This window comes from Arvicanthis niloticus, chromosome 3, assembly GCF_011762505.2.
Source record: "Arvicanthis niloticus isolate mArvNil1 chromosome 3, mArvNil1.pat.X, whole genome shotgun sequence".
NCBI classification, from domain to species: Eukaryota; Metazoa; Chordata; class Mammalia; order Rodentia; family Muridae; genus Arvicanthis; species Arvicanthis niloticus.
In genome coordinates, this window is record NC_047660.1 from 109,840,812 (window position 1) to 109,858,237 (window position 17,426).

At 51.0% G+C, this 17,426-nt stretch overlaps 1 protein-coding gene across 21 annotated transcripts in view; it reads left to right on the forward strand.

The window, feature by feature from the left end:
* Tns1 (tensin 1) overlaps positions 1–16,894 on the forward strand; it is a 213,342-nt gene extending 196,448 nt beyond the window's left edge. For 18 of the 21 annotated variants that reach the window (XM_076931682.1, XM_076931685.1, XM_076931684.1 and 15 more), the window contains 10 exons: positions 1,358–2,427; positions 5,289–5,375; positions 6,054–6,185; positions 6,639–6,731; positions 7,501–7,578; positions 9,122–9,193; positions 9,429–9,597; positions 10,315–10,383; positions 10,725–10,757; positions 12,421–16,894. In XM_076931682.1, the coding sequence (XP_076787797.1) occupies positions 1,358–2,427; positions 5,289–5,375; positions 6,054–6,185; positions 6,639–6,731; positions 7,501–7,578; positions 9,122–9,193; positions 9,429–9,597; positions 10,315–10,383; positions 10,725–10,757; positions 12,421–12,565 (1,948 nt within the window). In that variant the 3' untranslated portion in view covers positions 12,566–16,894. The remainder of the gene's footprint in view (positions 1–1,357; positions 2,428–5,288; positions 5,376–6,053; positions 6,186–6,638; positions 6,732–7,500; positions 7,579–9,121; positions 9,194–9,428; positions 9,598–10,314; positions 10,384–10,724; positions 10,758–12,420) is intronic. The other 3 variants (XM_076931683.1, XM_076931691.1, XM_076931693.1) reach the window with 1 other exon arrangement.
* The last annotated feature ends 532 nt before the right edge of the window (positions 16,895–17,426 follow it).

Below are 17,426 nucleotides of genomic sequence, written 5' to 3' on the forward strand. Positions count from 1 at the left end.
CGAAGCTAGTTAAATACAAGTCTCCCCAACAGGGGAGACCCTGATTCCTTTCTCTTCTTGAACTCACTGCCCTTGGTGCTGAGATCCCCCATGGCCTTCAGACTCCAACTTTCCTCCTTTGCTGGGGTCAGTTTGCTGCTCACACACACACACTGGCCCAGCCCTGAGCCCTGCCTAGGCTGGCAAGAGATGAACAGAGATGTTCCCACCGGACCCTGGTTCCGAACCCTCCATCTACAGGCACTCCCTACACACCCAGTCCGCCTTCCTTCCTCCTCACTAGGTGGAGGCCACCTGCTCCAGGGATAGAGTGGTAGTAGGGGTGCATTTCTCTCCCTTGCCCTGCCTTCTTCCTCAATACTGCACCCAGCTGGCTCCTTCCAGGGTTCCAGAAACTCTAGAACTCCACCATAGGACCCGCATTCTCATCACCATCCTTCACCTCTATGCAACATGGTGCAGCCTGCTGCAGCTCCACCTTATCACAATCTAGTTTATCTCTGGGGTGTTCAGGGGTGTTCGTCTTGGCTCTCTCCCTGTCCCTGTCTCTTGCTGGTCCTAGAGCACAGCCTCGCCCACTTGGGGCCCTGAGTCCTTTCTTCCCATGGGGCTGTGAAGCATCAGCTGCTTGCCACCTCCCTCCCTGGTCTCTGGGCAACCTTGTTCTAGTCTGTCACATACCTGAGCCAAGTCCTGGCTCTACCAGCTTGTGCTTAAACAGGAGCCTCATGCTTGTGCCATTAGTGACCAGATGTGTGTGTGTGTGTGTGTGTGTGTGTGTGTGTGTGTGCTAAAGATAGACTTCCTGATAACCTGAAGTCTCCTAATTTGGGGTACTACCCTATGAGATTTTTTTTCTTTGCTTTTTGGAGTCACTTAGGAATGAAAAGCCAATTTTAGCATTCCGAGGAAATGATTAAAAAAAAAAATAAAAAACACCCAGAGAAACCGAGTCAAGTTGGCCCCTAATAGGAATAGAGCCAAGTGATTTGACCATCTTCCCAAGTTTCTGTGGTGCTAAGGGCTTACACTAGGACAGCTGCCTTTAGTTTCCCTAGTGATTGCTTTGCTATGATTGGTGGGTCAGTAAAGAAAGTGTGGGTTTGGGAATCAGATGCAGCTGAGTTGAAAGCTTGCCTTTTAAACCCCTGTGGTGCTGAACTTACTCCTTAAACTCTCTGACCTTCGGTTTCTTCCTCTGATGGTTCCATTATGTAATGTATAAAAGCCCCGACTTCCTCTTCACTGAGTGGAGCTCTTACTGTTCTTAGTGGTTGAGGGATGCTGGCCACTCAGCCAACGTGCACCCTTTATTAAGTATCACACACTGACCTTTCTACCTGTCATCTCTCTCTAGCACGTCCGTGGGCAGTTTCCCGTCAGCAGGGAGCAGTGACCAGGGTCCCCGGACACCCATCCAGCCCATGCTGGACTCCAGCATCCGCTCAGGCAGCTTGGGGCAACCGAGCCCTGCAGCACTGAGTTATCAGAGCTCCTCTCCCATCCCTGTTGGTGGCAGCAGCTACAGCAGCCCTGACTACTCCCTTCAACCATTCAGCTCTTCTCCAGAAAGCCAGGGCCAGCCACAGTTCAGTGCGGCCAGCGTCCACATGGTGCCTGGGAGCCCTCAGACACGACACAGGACAGTGGGCACCAACACTCCACCTAGTCCCGGTTTTGGCCGGCGGGCCATCAACCCCACCATGGCTGCTCCTGGTAGTCCCAGTTTGAGCCACCGGCAGATGATGGGTCCATCTGGTCCAGGTTTCCATGGTAATGTGGTTTCTGGCCACGCAACTGGTGCAGCGACCACTCCTGGAAGCCCCAGCTTGGGCCGGCACCCAGTGGGAAGCCATCAAGTTCCAGGCCTCCACAGCAGTGTGGTCACCACTCCAGGAAGCCCAAGCCTGGGCAGACACCCTGGAGCCCACCAAGGGAATCTGGCCTCCAGTCTCCATGGCAATGCAGTCATTAGCCCCGGGAGCCCCAGCTTGGGCAGGCACCTGGGTGGGTCTGGATCTGTGGTTCCTGGAAGCCCCAGCTTGGACCGGCATGCAGCTTATGGTGGCTACTCTACCCCTGAGGACCGAAGACCAACACTGTCCCGGCAAAGCAGTGCCTCTGGTTACCAGGCTCCTTCCACACCATCATTCCCTGTCTCCCCTGCCTACTACCCTGGCCTGAGCAGCCCTGCCACCTCACCCTCGCCAGACTCAGCAGCCTTTAGGCAGGGGAGCCCCACACCAGCCTTACCAGAGAAGCGGAGGATGTCAGTGGGAGACCGGGCAGGCAGCCTCCCCAACTATGCCACCATCAATGGGAAAGTGTCCTCCTCACCTGTCGCCAATGGCATGGCCAGTCCCAGTGGGAGCAGCACCGTCTCCTTCTCTCATACACTTCCGGACTTTTCCAAGTATTCGATGCCAGGTGTGTCTCTTCCCTTACATTTCCACTTGCCCAAAACTTAGGACGTCTGTCCCAGCCATCCCTTGGTAGATAACTGTGGGTGGGTGATCGACTTGAAGGCCTGAGTTCCTTACCTGTAGTGGTGGAGGCTGTATCTTCAAAACCTGGCTAGCGTAGGGTTGTTGTGATGACGGGTGCAGGATGAGGAAGATGGAATAACAAGCAGGAAGTGTATGTTGTTTGGGTGGCTGTCACTGGCATAGCCTCCTATTGAGCACTGCTGTGTGGCAGCCTGAGCCCTGGCCCACTGCGGAGGTCGGAATTGTTATCCTTGCTTTACACAGGAAAACTCTAAGGCCCTCAGAGTTCCTGTTGTTTGGTTGGCATTCATTGTACAGTTACCTGGTGGCAGAGCTGACTTCCGATCCAGGCCCATACTGTCCCCAGAGGAGTGTTCTTGGGGCGGAGGAGATGGCTCAGTGGGTATAACACTTGCTGCACAAACACGAGGACCTGAATTTGGATCCTTAGGACCCACGTAAAAACCGAACACAGGAGTGTGTGTATAATCCAGTACTCCTGTGCTGGGATAGGAGGTGAGGACAAGAGATTCCCCAAAAGCATACAGGCCAGCTAGCCTGGCATATGTAACAGTGAACAAGAGTCCCTGCTTCAAACAAGGTGGCAGGCAAGGAGTGACACCCAAGGCTGTCCTCTGACCTCCACATGCAGGTTGTGGCACACACACACACACACACACACACACACACACACACGATGGGAACATCTTCAGCATATATTCATATTGTGAGAGATAGTATATAACTTAACAGAACTGTGAGACTCCGCTGACCACTGTGGCATTTGTCAGCCCCACACATCAGTGAACGGTGGGCTAGGTGGGCAGGTGGGACAGAATAAAGGTGAAGGGAGAGATGTTTTAGCAGAGCCTGGTCTGAACAACCTGCTTCCCACAGGATAAGTTCTTTACCCAAGTCTGGCCTTGGTGTCTTTCCTTCCATGGAAACTGTTCATTCTTTAAACAAAAACTTCAAGCTTCAGGTGATCCACATTTTCTCAACCAGACCCTGTGTGTGGAGACCCCGGAGCTTCTTGTGTCCAAGGCAGATGCAGAAAATTATAAACAGTTTGGGCTAGACCGAAGGCACCCAGGTTCTCTGTCCTGTGTCTTTCCCAAGTCCTTCCAAGCTGGGACACTTAGAGTGACCCTACACTCCCCTGCTTCCTGCCGCCTACTAGGGACATCTGGTTCCCAGCCCCAATCCTTGAAGGATGTGAAGTTTCTAGAGTTAGGACACTTCCTGTTTCCCACCATCTTGCCTACTTAAAATAGCCTTTGGAGTCAACACAGGAAGACACACAGGATTGCAGTCGCCTCTGACAGCTCCCTAGATCAACCATGGCTGAGCTTCAGAGGAGGGTCAGGCGCCTGCAGCAGATGCATTCTCTAGCCTTACAGCCTGGGAAAGGAGCTTAGTCCCCTCAGGCTACTGGAGATGAAGCCCAGGTGCTCGTGAGAACCAAGGCCCTTAGCTGCAGCTGCAGGCTCCTTCTCTCCTAACTTTAGCACCCCGAGACACTGTGTCCCCTGCTTCAGTCTCTCTCAGAGAACTGTAGAACTGTGAAAATAGATGCCCCCCCTTCCTTCTTCTTCCAGCCCCTTTGCTTTTTTTCTGCTTTGTGCCAAAAGGTGAAAGTGTTAGTGGAAAGCAAGACTAAGTTCTAACAGTCCACCGCGTGGCTCAGTGGTTGCAGTGCGCAATGATGTTAGGTATTTTATGATAAACAAAGGTTGAGCTTGGAGGAGCAGAGCACAAAGATAAGATACAGAGCAAGGCACAGTGACACTCACCTATAGTCCTAGCCCTGAGAGGAAGAGGAAGGGGCATGGCATGTTCCAGGGAAATGCCAGAGTTGGACTCAGTCTTGTCCAAATACCTCTACAATGTAATGTTCTGAGAAAGGCTATGGTCTGTAAATACCTGGATCCCCATCATCTGGCTGTGTGTGAAACCCTTTAGATGACCACTAGAGTACTGGCCATTCCCTGGTCTAGATGTTGGAGAATAGAAGGAACTTGTGACCCTACTTATGTAGAATGTGACTTTCGGTGTGGGGTCAAGAGGGGATGGGCCACAGAGAGAGGCACAGGTCTTCTTGCCCTTGCTCATGGATGGTAGACTGAGGCTGGGAGACAGAGCACGAGAAGGGACCGGAGAGGTGTCAACCTGTGTGAAGAAAATGGGGAAGATATCTTCAGAATCTTCTAGGCGAAGGGAATAGGGTGGGGAAGGGGTCTTCACCAGCTCAATGGATGCCTTGCCAGGTCCTTTAACCACAGAATGGCCAGGCAGTGATTGTGGCTGGCAGGAGGCAGACTGTGGGAGAGGGTTGCAGGGTACCTCCTGCCATGTTCTGTGATGTTTGAGGATCGAGCTTTCTGGTTTCTTTTCTGGGGCTGACACACACTTGTTGGCTTAGAACAATAGAGGTAAATTCTGCCATAGCAAAGGCCAGAGATCAAAACCCAGATGTTGGCAGGGACTCTGGCGGAGTACTGTTTTCAGGCCCTGCCCATATTTCTCCTGATGATGGTGGTCCTGTGTCTCTTGACTTACAGATGTTCCCGTTTTCACCTGGTGCAGTCTCCATGTGTCTCTTGTCTCTTTTCACTTGGACAGAAACTGGCTGCGTTGTATAGGGCTCAGCCCAGTCTGGCACACCTTTGTTTAAATCTGATTGTGTCAGTAAGGACCCTGTTTTCAATGAGACCACATTTGTAGGTTCTCAGTGTTGGGGTGTCAACTTCTTTTGGGGGGAATGCAATTCAGCTGTAAAACTCCCCTTGTTTTCTCCCTTAGACAATAGTCCGGAGACACGGGCTAAAGTGAAGTTCGTCCAGGACACTTCCAAGTATTGGTACAAGCCCGAGATCTCCAGAGAGCAGGGTAAGTGGGGACAGCATTGTTGGCTTAGTGGTCCATCGGGAGACATCATGGACTCCTGCTCGCCATGTCTGCCTTGAGCAAGAACTCATTCCTTTTTGCAGTAGGTGGTGGTCCCAGAGAGGTGGCTGGGATCAAAGTTAGAGAGGAAAAACCTGTGTAAAAGGAGGTGTCAGGAGCAGAGCCTTGGTTTTCCCAGACAAAGTAAAAGGCCAGCCGAGAGTATCTGAAACTATGGTATGGATGATGATGATGGTTGTTCAGAAAAAATAATAAACAAAACCAAATTTGGAATGTAGGCCTGAAGGCGACGCTCACCCCAAGGATGTCTGGTTATGGGGTAAGGACCAGCAAGGAGAGCCTAGAGGTTCACTATTTTTTTTTTTTTTTTTTGTAAATGAAGTTATAGACCAGTTCCACTCAGCATTCATATACTGTCTGCTTCCCCTTGTAAGGCTGTGCTGAGTAACGGCTGCAGCTAGAATGGCTGCAACACTGGGTGTCTCTGGTCATCATCAGAGACGTGTGCTTTGCTCGGTACAGGACAGGAGGGCCCGCAGGAATGCTTCCTTACATCATGACATCAAAGAATGTCATCTCGAGAGAGGAGAGTCCTCCGGGTCCATGGGACTCAAGCTAAGTCAATGCTAATGGTTTCTCTTCTGTCTCCTCACCTTCCAGCCATCGCGCTCCTGAAGGATCAGGAGCCAGGGGCCTTCATCATCCGGGACAGCCACTCCTTCCGAGGGGCTTATGGGCTGGCCATGAAGGTGTCCTCACCCCCTCCAACCATCACTCAGCAGGGCAAGAAAGGTAGAGTCTTCTCCTTGCCAGGCCAAGGCTGGGGTTGGGGCTTCTTGCTTTCTTCAGACCCTTGGGTACTGAACAGGGTCCTAATTCACCAGGGCTGGTCCCTGAGAAGCTCCAGGATGCTGAGTGGTGGTTTTGGTGACAGCAGACCTTAGGGGCTTGGTGTGTGTGAGGTGTTTCCTGGATGGACGGAAGGGGAGTGAGTGGTAATCCTCATCCCACAGGGCTCTCGCCACCTTGTCTGGGCAGCCCTTTCTCTCATCTCATTCTATACACTGCAGTGTTAGGAGGTGGGGTGTGTGTGTGTGCTATAATAATGAGTGACCAATTCTGTCCCTCCTCCTCTTCCTCCCCTCTTCCTCCTCCCCTCCTCCTCCTCCTCCTCCTCCTCCTCCTCCTCCTCCTCCTCCTCCTCCTCCTCCTCCTCCTCCTCCTCCTCCTCCTCCTTCTTCCCAGGAGATATGACCCATGAGCTGGTGAGGCACTTTCTGATTGAGACAGGCCCTAGAGGAGTGAAGCTCAAGGGCTGTCCCAATGAGCCAAACTTTGGTAAGCATCCTGGCCTGTCATATGGTCTCTGTTCCAGTCCTCAGGGGAGTCTGACCCAAGTTCTTTCAATCTTGTTGCTGCCAGTCCTCTTGGGCATGGCTTTGGCAGAAGGAAGGAACAGCTGCTGTTTTTATAAATAAAGTTTTATTGAAACCTGGCCATGCGTTCTAGCAGCATACTGTGTACTGTGGCTCCTCCCCTCTGCCGGTTCCCTTTCTGTATTTGTTTTGCTCAGTTGAGATGGACCATCAGTACGTTAAAATAACAGCAGTAAGAACAGCTGTCCTTCTTGGCCACCAATATGTGAAAGTCACTATCTAGATGTCATGTTGTTCTGGTGTCATGGCAATCCTGCTTGGTAGCTGTCACTCTCCCCGTTTTGCACATGAAGAATGTGTAAGTGCCACTTAAGTCCCCTAGATAAGCAACAGAGCTGGGATTTGATGTGACAGTTTCCATCAGCAATGTTCTGATGGGGGTTCTGTAACTAGAAGGACATAGGGGACCTGGCTGCCAAGGGATGTAGTTAGGTTCTCTTGTAGTTCCCAGTGTAAAGGGGGCAGGTTTTCAATTCTGTTGCTGGGGTGGGCAAATGGATAAAGAATCTGGAGGCTGGGATGTGGCTCAGGTCCCAGGTTTGAGCCCCAACACTGCCAAAAAGAAAACAGTGAGCAGATACTGGGATGGTGTGGAGTTGGATGAGGTGGGGTTCCTTGTGTCCATTCTCCAGTCTCTCCTGGTCACTCTGCCTGGTTGTCTCTCCCCACAGGCTCCCTTTCTGCCCTGGTTTATCAGCACTCTGTCATCCCACTGGCCCTGCCCTGTAAACTGGTCATTCCAAGCCGAGGTAGGAGATAGCCCCTCATGTTGTCTGCCCAGAATGGAGCCAGGGTGGAGGCGATACACGGGACCCCGTCCCACATCATATATTTTAAAAAGTGGGCGATGGGGAGGAAATGTTCACTAAGAAGCTTAACTCCAAGAATACCCGTTAATTGATTTACCAGGTTGTTCTCAAAAATATTCTGGTGGTTTATAAAAATCCACATTGAATTCTCAGAACAAGCTTCATCCCAGGGGAGATCTGAGAAGTGGGGGACAGGAACACAAGGATTATATCCTGGTACACAAGAGAGACTTCTAGTGTCAGTTAACCATGTCTGTTCATCCAGCTTGACACATTAATTATTAATAACCACTGACCAACATTATTAGCTTAAAGGTTCAAATGCAACTTCAAGAACATCAGTAAACCACATAATTTAGATGCTAACTAAATATTTGTTTGGAACTTACAAAATTTGTTAACATTTAAATCATATAAACTGGCACCTCTCAGAACACAGGACAGTGCCTGAAGCTGCTGCTTTTGGGAACTTGCTAAAAGGCAGATTATTTTCAGATTTGTCAGAACCTCTGGATCAGAGCCAGGACTGGGGCTGCAGACCTGTGGCCTGAGCAACTTAGGAGATTGAGCTAGGTGGATCACAAGTTCAAGACCTGCTTTGGCTTGCAGCGTGAGTTTAGGTTTGATTGGACAACACAGAGATCCCAGAGTAAAAAGACAAAAGAGAAGTAGATATGTAGCCATGCACAGATGCAGCAGCAGAGCAGAGCACCCGCCTTCATGTGTGAGACCCAAGGTCAAGCCCCAGTGATCAGAAAGCAATGCAACACAGCTGCAGAGCAGACACAGCAATCTGTATCCTGATGCATCTGTAAACAAAGTATAGAAGCACCGATAGAGATCCCTCAATTCTTGTTACATAGGCCAGGCTGTCACAATTCTCTGCCTAAGTCCCCAATGTTCTGGGATTACAGGCACAGGCCACATTCAGATTTCTGGCATCTTTAAAAATTTGTTAAACTATAGTTGAAGTAAAACCTGTGTTCTATGTGGCCTGTAAAGTGACGTGTGCTGCTGTACAACACACATGCCGTGCATGTTGTGTGCTGGTAAATCCGAGCTTCTCAGTACATCTGCCACTTGACTCTAACTCATCTCAGCCTGATAGTTTGTGCTGTGTTGGATTCAGTCACTCATACAAAGACACACTGGTGTAAAATGAAAGGCCTGCAGTCCCCATTGCTCCTCAAAGCCTTGCTGTTTGTCACATGCTGGGGTTCTGGAGACCCAGGGACATGGACACTATCACTGTCATCATCATTTCATAGAGGCTTTGCAGTTACTGTGGCGGGGACTTAAGCCCAGCTCTGCTGGACTCTAAAGTGCCCCAGCACACTTGGTATTGCTTTATCCATGCAGCACCGACTGCCAAACTGTGAAAGAGTATCTATTGCAGGAAGCATGTGCAGTCCTTGCCTTAGGACCAGCCAGGCTCGTTTAAATTACTGTAGGGCTTTAATTACTAATTGAATTTTTGTTTCAGACCCCACAGATGAATCAAAAGATAGCTCAGGCCCTGCCAACTCAACCACTGACCTGCTGAAGCAAGGAGCAGGTAAGTGTCACCTGAGATCGGACTAATGCCCAGACCCGTCTTTCCCACCTCCTGCCCTGTCCCCTCTCTCGGGTGCAAATTGGAATTCTCAGTCAGATTCCATTTCTGTGTGCAGTTGCATTGGCTCAAGGCTTGCCTGAAATTTGTCTGCACCTGCCTCTGCAAGGTGGCTCTGAGGGGACTGTCCCCACCCAGTCTAGCCCCCTCATGACTCTCTCTGCTCCATTCGTTCCAGCTTGCAATGTGCTCTTCGTCAACTCTGTGGATATGGAGTCACTCACTGGGCCACAGGCCATTTCCAAAGCCACATCAGAGACTTTGGCCGCTGACCCCACGCCAGCTGCCACCATTGTTCACTTCAAGGTCTCTGCCCAAGGAATCACACTGACGGACAATCAAAGAAAGTAAGCCTTGTCTACCTCCCCCTTTTATGCATTTATTCGTGTTCTTACTACCCCTGTACCCATTGCTTACCTATGAACCTATGCATCCATCCACCTTCCCATCTGTCCTCCACCCACCTACCCACTTGTTCATCCACCCACCTCCCCACCTACTCAACCACCCGTCTATCCAGTCACCCACCTATTCTTCAACCCATTCATCCATTCACCAACGTATCCATCCTTGCATTCATCCATTTATACATGTAGCCACTCACCAAACTATTCATTCATGTGTGTATGCATGTATGCATCTCCTATCAACATCCATCCATTCATCCCTCCGTACTTCTAAAGAGTGACCTGCTTTGAGCATACATAACACAGCTGAAGCAAAGCCCTTGATTTTAATAGAAGCTTTCACGCTATGCGCCCCCCTCCAACCTATTCCCTTCCTTTCCCAGAGTTCCCTATTTATCATTTCTTGGCACCAGTTCCCTCCCCAGCCCCTAGCATCAGAGCATGTGAGATTCTCCTATGCCACATCTGTGTGTTCCTATGTGGGGCTTACATCCTGGTATGAGGTTCTCAGCCCATCTTATTAATAAGGAGAGGCTTTGTGAACCCATGACAGACACAGTGATGGGAAGACGGCCTGGCCTGACCGGCAGCTGGTGGCAGGTGTGACAAAGCAGTTATTCCTACACTCACTCTGGCCCTCTGATATCTTTGCCATAGGCTCTTCTTTAGACGACACTACCCCCTCAACACTGTCACCTTCTGTGACCTGGATCCACAAGAAAGAAAGTAAGTGTCTTAGAGGCAGCTCTGCTCTATTCCTGACATGTGTGTGTGTTGTGCGCTTGTGTATTCAGCCACAGCTTTGGTGTGTCCTGCGCAGTGAGAGCAATTACGGTAGCAACCGCTTGAGTCTCCTCCCCAGACCCAGTGACTTTCCACAGACTTCACTGCTCACCTCTGCCTGCTCTGCTATGTCTCCTCTCCACATGGGAGGTGGGCTGCAGCATCTTCTCCCTGTGTGACCGTGGGGCTGTGTCTCCTTGAATAGGGGCTCCTCTGCCTTCCTTCCCCTGGCAGGGCTCCTGAGAGAGACACACCAACTTACTGTGGGCATTTTTTCTCCACAGGTGGATGAAGACAGAGGGAGGCACCCCTGCTAAGTAAGTGTAGCTTTCCCTGCACCCAGCTTCTTGGCCATTATACTCTGGGGAAAGCAGGGGCAGGGCTGGGCTGTAGGCCAGGGGTCTGATCAGGGCCTGCATGCCAAGGTCTCTGAGATGAAGAGAATGATAAAGGCCTGCATGCCAAGGTCTCTGAGATGAAGAGAAAGAATATAGCCTGCATCTTCATGCTAACAAAGGCGTGTCAGGCATGGAGTCTGAAGGATGTGTGGAAAGAAAGACTACTTTAAAATGGACGGGTGTATTTTAGGAGTTCGGAGGGGATCATATGACTTTTAGACTGCAGGTTCCTGAGGACAGGGTGGGGTCCGTCAGTTGTTGACAGTTGTTGAGTGAAAAAATAGAGGCCAGAAGTGCCCAGAGTGGGCCCAAGTGAGAGCGTCTTGCTTGGGAATAGAGACAACCAGCTAGGGATCTAATCCAGAGGGAGGGGAAGACGCTGCAGCCTTCCGAGACCTTCATAGAATCAAAAGCGACCTCACATTCTTGTGCTGTCCCATGTCTCTGAATCTCTTCGTGCTACTGCCAGACAGGTAGACAGGCCAGATGGCAATGTTCAGAGCAGGCACAAGTGTGCAGGTGTCTATTCTGGCAGAGACAGGCAAAAAGGCCTATTTGCTTCTACTCTGGGAACTCAGAGATGCCCCTCCCCCTGCCGGGATCACCATATCATGCTATAGTCAGTTAGCCTGGAGAGGGAACTGCCCTGAACATCTATCTCCTGGTTATTATCACAGGGCTTCAGGTCCTGCAACAGAGTCGGGAGAATAAAGCTGTTTGAAGTTCAGGGTGTATGTGTGTGTGTGTGTGTGTTTCCTCATCATATACATGTGTGTCCCATGTGAATATGCATTTGCTGTGTGTCTCTGTGCACAGGTGTGAATAGACTTGTTTGTCTGTTTATGCTTGCACAGACACACACAGGCAGGCAGAAGCCAGCCTGGCTAATTTTAGCTGTGGGTGCCATGCATACCCAGCTGAGGGGTTTCCATTGACATTTCCAGCTGTCCTGATTTCCCCATCTCTCTCTAATTAGCAACATGCTGGTCGGGAGGGGCCCTGAGCTCACATTCTGTTCTCTCTGCTCTCATATTTTTAACTCTGTTTTGCAGCGAGAGGTTGGGTGTGTGTGTGGGGGGGGAGTCTCTCTCTCTCTCTCTCACACACACACACACACACACACACACACAGAAGGAGAGACAGAGACAGAAACAGAGAGAGGAGGTGAGGTGGAGGGAGCGAGAGGGAGAGGTAGAGTTGGGGAGGTGAGGGTCTGTTTATCCTTTGTCTCTCTGACCACCTAGGAAGCATGTCCTGTAGGAATCCTCAGGTTGGGGTAAGGCTAAGAAAGAATCCACAGAAAGCTCTTGGACTCTTCCTGCTTCCTGTCCAGTCTCCTTGCAGCTTTTCTAACAAGTCTTGTCACTCAAACCCATCTTCCACCCCTGCTCCCCAGGGGAGTGTCACCTGCCCTGAAACAAAGCAAGGCACTGTCTTCAGAATTTGGCTTTAAAGAGCTAGCCCCAGTTCTAGATGTTTGGGGAGGAGCTGGAGAAGGCAGGCTGGCCCGAGGCATGCTCTCCTGCATCATTGCCCTCTAGAGCCTGGGTCCTTACATGGGCATCCTCTCCCACCCCTGTAGGCTCTTTGGCTTCGTGGCCCGGAAGCAGGGCAGCACCACAGACAACGCCTGCCACCTCTTCGCAGAGCTTGACCCCAACCAGCCTGCATCTGCCATTGTCAACTTCGTCTCCAAGGTCATGCTGAGTGCTGGCCAGAAGAGATGAGTCCTGGAGCCCTTGCCCAAGGCTAGGGCACTGGGGAATGGGGTGTGTGGGGAGGGGATCTGTGAATCCTGACCACCTTGAATCCAGAATGAGGACTTTGGGTGGACCGTGGAGAAGGAGAGAAGTAAGTGCATTGCTGGGAGAGGAAAGTGAATTGCGGAGTGGGGAGGGGAGCGGGAGGAAGAAGAAGGAAGGAAGAAGAGAGGCACTCAGAATCCCTTGTATAGATGGAAGCCACACCTCCCAAAGCCTCTCCAGCTAGCTGGGGCCCCTCCCCCTCTGAGAGAATTGAGCTCACACGGCACAGGGAATGCGCAGGCCTCCTTGGGGGACCATATTTCACGGAGCAATGAAAAAGCTCCTTCTCCCTAACCCTCCTGTTTTGAGAGAAGAAACTGAACTGAGGCTTCTTCCCTGGAGGTAACGTTGCTGGTGGCCAGCATACGACATCAAGCAGTGACACTTTTTCACATTTTGCTCACCCGTGGTCTGTGCTTGCTCTGACTCCTTGTTGCAGGGTATAAATGTGCTCCCACGCGCCGACTGATACCTGCCTGTGTCCACTCAACTCAAATTACAAACAGCTCTGCTTGTCTGTGTCCCTTGTGATACACATATACACACTGTTCAAAGAAGACTAGGGATGTAGGGTGGCAGGGTCCCAGGTCCGATGACAAGCTATCTCGTGCAGGAGTATAGCTTATGGGTACAGAGTTCCCTCTGCACCTGTCCTCTAGTGGCCCTGTGGGCCTCCAACCTGTCCTCCATAGAGACTCTGGTACAGAGAGCATGACCACCTGCAGCACTATAGCTGTTCTGTCTCCTGGAGACTGAAGTTGGCTTGGAGGAAGAGGCGATGCCCACAGTCTTGGGAAAAATACCCGTTAGGAAGGACGGCATCTTTTCTGCATTGTGGGATGCATGGTGAATTGGGCATGCGCATTGTGTTGTGGGGCTCATGATGAATTGGGCATGCGCACTGACAATGCCCAGGACTGCCTTACTCCCTTCCCTCAGCCCAATTTCTGGGCCAGCACTAGCCTTGCACTTGCTCATCTGCTTGACGCCTACTGGGGGATGGGGGCCGTGCCTTTCTGACCTTATCCTGTCCTAGATGGTCCTCACGTTGGCTTATCCCAGGAGCCTACTTCCCGAAGTCCTGCCTAGGACACCTGGGGAAGACTCCCCCCCCCCCCCCCATTTTTCCCCTCTGAAAGTGTTTTGGAGTCTGGCTGTTGCAGACACCCTCTGGCTGGGCTGCTCAGGGTGACATCAGAGCACCTCTGGGAATGCTGCTGGAGAACCACGTGGTCCTCCCACAATACCAAAGCTTCCCTGGTTCCCCTTCTGCCTTGGTTTCCCCAGCAGGAGCATGCTGCCTGTGGGACAGAGGACAGAAGGTATGAATTTAGGCCAAAGGTCCTATGGTCCATTTGTGGGGTTGGGAAGGCCCCTGCCACCACTCAGGCCACCATGTAAGCCCATAGGGGCCCCTAGGGGTGGCATTGTACTGATATATAAATATATATAATATATACATGAGACATACTGATAGAATCTGTAAGCTAATAAAAAATATAAGAAAAAGGTTAAAAAAAGAATAGGTAAATTGACAAGAAATATTTATTGTTTTCCCCTATTGCTTTATTGTCTCCAGCCACAAACTGCTCCCATCTCTTCTCTAATGAAAGTAGAGCCTGAACTGCAGGAGATCTTTATATTCCAAACAGCCCAGGGCCAGCCTTGGCCTTGACCCTGGTCTTGGCCTCCCTAGGCTACATCTGGGACTTGGGGGGTGAAGTGCTCCAATTCCAGCTCCTTATTCTCTGGCAAACCGTAGCACGTGTGGCTGCCGACATCCTGTATGCGTGGACAGCTGCTTCTGTCGCCACAGGCCTGAGCCATGTGTATGTGGGGATCTGGGTGTGTGTGGCCATGGTGTGGCAGCTCCTGGATTTTTTTTTTTTCCTTCTGGGGAGCTTTGACTGTGTGGACATTTGTTTGAGGAGCTAGAAAGAAGGTTGGGTAAAGATCATGGGACCCCACTTCCCAAAGACTAAATGGGCTTAGTGATCAAGGGTCTTCAAGGTGTCCTTCCCTCTGAGATGTTCAAGGCGACTGTCTGGATGTCCCATTTCCTCAACCCCCTAACTAACGAATCCTACTTCTCCCCAAGATTGGAGGAGACATTTCTCATCCTGTTCTTTGTAAATGCCCTCGCCCTACTGCATAGTCTGGGGAGTCTTCTCCTGGCTGGAATGTTGTTCACTTGAGCCTTTGAGGAGCATCAGAGCCTCTGCATCCTGCCCTGGGCCAGGCCCGTGTGTAGGATCAGCCTTCATGTATGGTTTCACCTTCCCATGCTGCACTCGGGCCTAAGCCATGTGTGAGTCGTGTGAGTGACCAGCGTGGATACGGGCCAGCATGTGGACCCCTCAGCATGCCTCTAGAAAGAATGGACACCAGGGTTTGGCTTTTCTGGAAGAAAGGTGGAGAAGGGGCCTCAGTTCTTACAGTGGGGACCACACTGTTTTCTGCCCCCTTCCCAACTGTGATTCCCACGGACGGGCTTCTGCACACTCACACGTGCACACACGCACACGCACACACAGAGACCACATGCACACACAGCACTCCGTATGCAACTCTGTATTCTTGCCAAAGATTTCCTTTAAACAAGAGCACTTTTACCCATTGCTCTTTGGGGAATGATCTGTTTTGTTGTTTATTGTTGAGTCTGTATATCAACAGGGAGAGTGTTGTCTGCTCTTACACATGAATGGAAGAGGGGGAAGGGAGACAGGAGAACATGGCGGCCAGTGATGTCCTGAACAAGACCCCTCAGCTACAGCCTAGGTCCAAACTGCCTCCTACCACTCAGAAGATCTGAGGTTGGCCTGGGGCTTCACTGTCCTTGATATCTGGAGGTGAGATGGCAGAGAGGGGCACTGATGGAGCCAGGGAAGTCTAGGGAAGTCCCCAATGGTTCTGGGGGTGGGGACAAGTGTATAGGGCTGGGCTAGAGCAGGATGGATAGGAAGGCTGGGAGAATTAACAGTTGGATATTGAAGTGGCTATTGTGGAACTCTGGCTTCCTTGCCCAGTGATGTTGTAGGAAAGAATTCACATCTTAGGTTTGAAAAGGGGCATTTGAGTCTTCTCACCTGACCTTTTCCTAGCAGCTTAGATAGCCTCAGGCATGATCGCCAGGATTCCTGATATGCCCTGGCTTTGGAGAGTCCCTAGAGAGACCCACTCTGGGGGTGTAGGGAGGACACAGTGGCTGTGCATCCCTCTAGAAAGGGGATTTCAGGAGAGTTCTTGTGCTGACTGGGAAGTGCAGGAGAGACAAGTGAGTGAACTGCATCTATCCAGCTCTGGGTTTTCTTTAATCCTACCTCCTGGGACTTCTGACACCCTTTTCCCAGCTTCAGATCTTGGGGAGGTCCATCAAAGGGAATCAGCCTTCTCCTGCCTCCATGCCTTGGGTCCCTGAAGAGCTTGGAACCCAAAGCTAGGGCCACCCCTGCACTTAGGCCTTGGCTGAAGATCTTGAGACTGGTGTTTCCGTGGTCATTGGTGACAGGATGTATGTGCGCGTGTGTGTAAGTGTGGGTGTGTGTGCGTGGTCTGCTCATCTCTTTAGGGAACTTGGAGGTGGGAGGTGGAGGGATGTCAGGTTCAATGTGACCCAGTAATGAGAATAAACTAGGAGGTGAGGCCTGATGGGCCACAGTTTGGTTATGTTTTAGTGTTGATGACAGAGGGGTGGTCCCATGGGATGAGGCTCGGCAGGCCTCTTTCTTGTTGTCTTCTGTCTCCTCAAATGGCTGAAAACTTGGAGGGTCTTGGTTGTTTTTCATGCCTGGGCCCCTCACAGCAGCAAGGCCACTGAACTTCGACACATCCAGTGTGTGTCAGTGTTCACAGTCCAGCCCTCCCTGAGGACCCACATTTGGCTCGTATGTGTGTGAGCACGTTGGGGTGTGCATGAGAATCTCCCCATTTTCTTCTCTTCTATCATCCGAATCAAATGTGAGAAGTTCCTCACATCTGATTATCCCAACTCTGCTAGCCAGGCCATCTGCTGGGAAACCCACACCAGAGTCCCTCCCCTGCCCCGGCCCTCGGCTGTGTATTTATAGATGGAAATGTACTTTATATTTTGTATTGTTGTGCCTGTAGCCTCTGCCACCTTGTATAAACCCTGATGTATGCTAAGTGTTCTGGATATGAATGTATGTACACTGATGCTGTCCCCCTCTGTACAGCTGCTTGGTCTCTCACGATCCATTGTATGGCTTTATAAATGATAAAGTTAAACACAAACCCGGGCTGTGATCTAGCTTTGTTTGGGCTCTGCTGGGGGTCTTCACTGGACAAGAGGTGTCTGTCCTGAACACCAGATATGAGGGTCTTCGGTGATGCTTCTGTTGATCATTATTGTGGCTCATCAGGACGCCTCGATGGAAAAGAAGTTCAAAGGAAAACAACAACGACGACAAGGAATGGATTGACTCAGGCGAACAGCCAAATAGTCGCTTAACAGTGTTGGGAAATAGGTCTGCTCTCACAGTCCCTGAACGGGGTCCCAGGGACCCCAGGCTCACAGACCACACTCTGATCCTCACTTACCTACAAGGGATACAGCTGGAGAGGCAGAGCCTGTCTGGTGGGGACAGAGTATGCCTGTATTCCTGCTGCCTGCCAGGTATCATGCCCTACATTCTGAGACTGCCCAAGACTCTGAGAAGTTACCTCATCCTCTCAGAGTGAGAGCAAATGCTTACTGAGTGCACAAGTAGGCACAGGAGTACATTTTCTCAAGCAGGTGTATATGTCCTCGTGCCCATCCCACAGA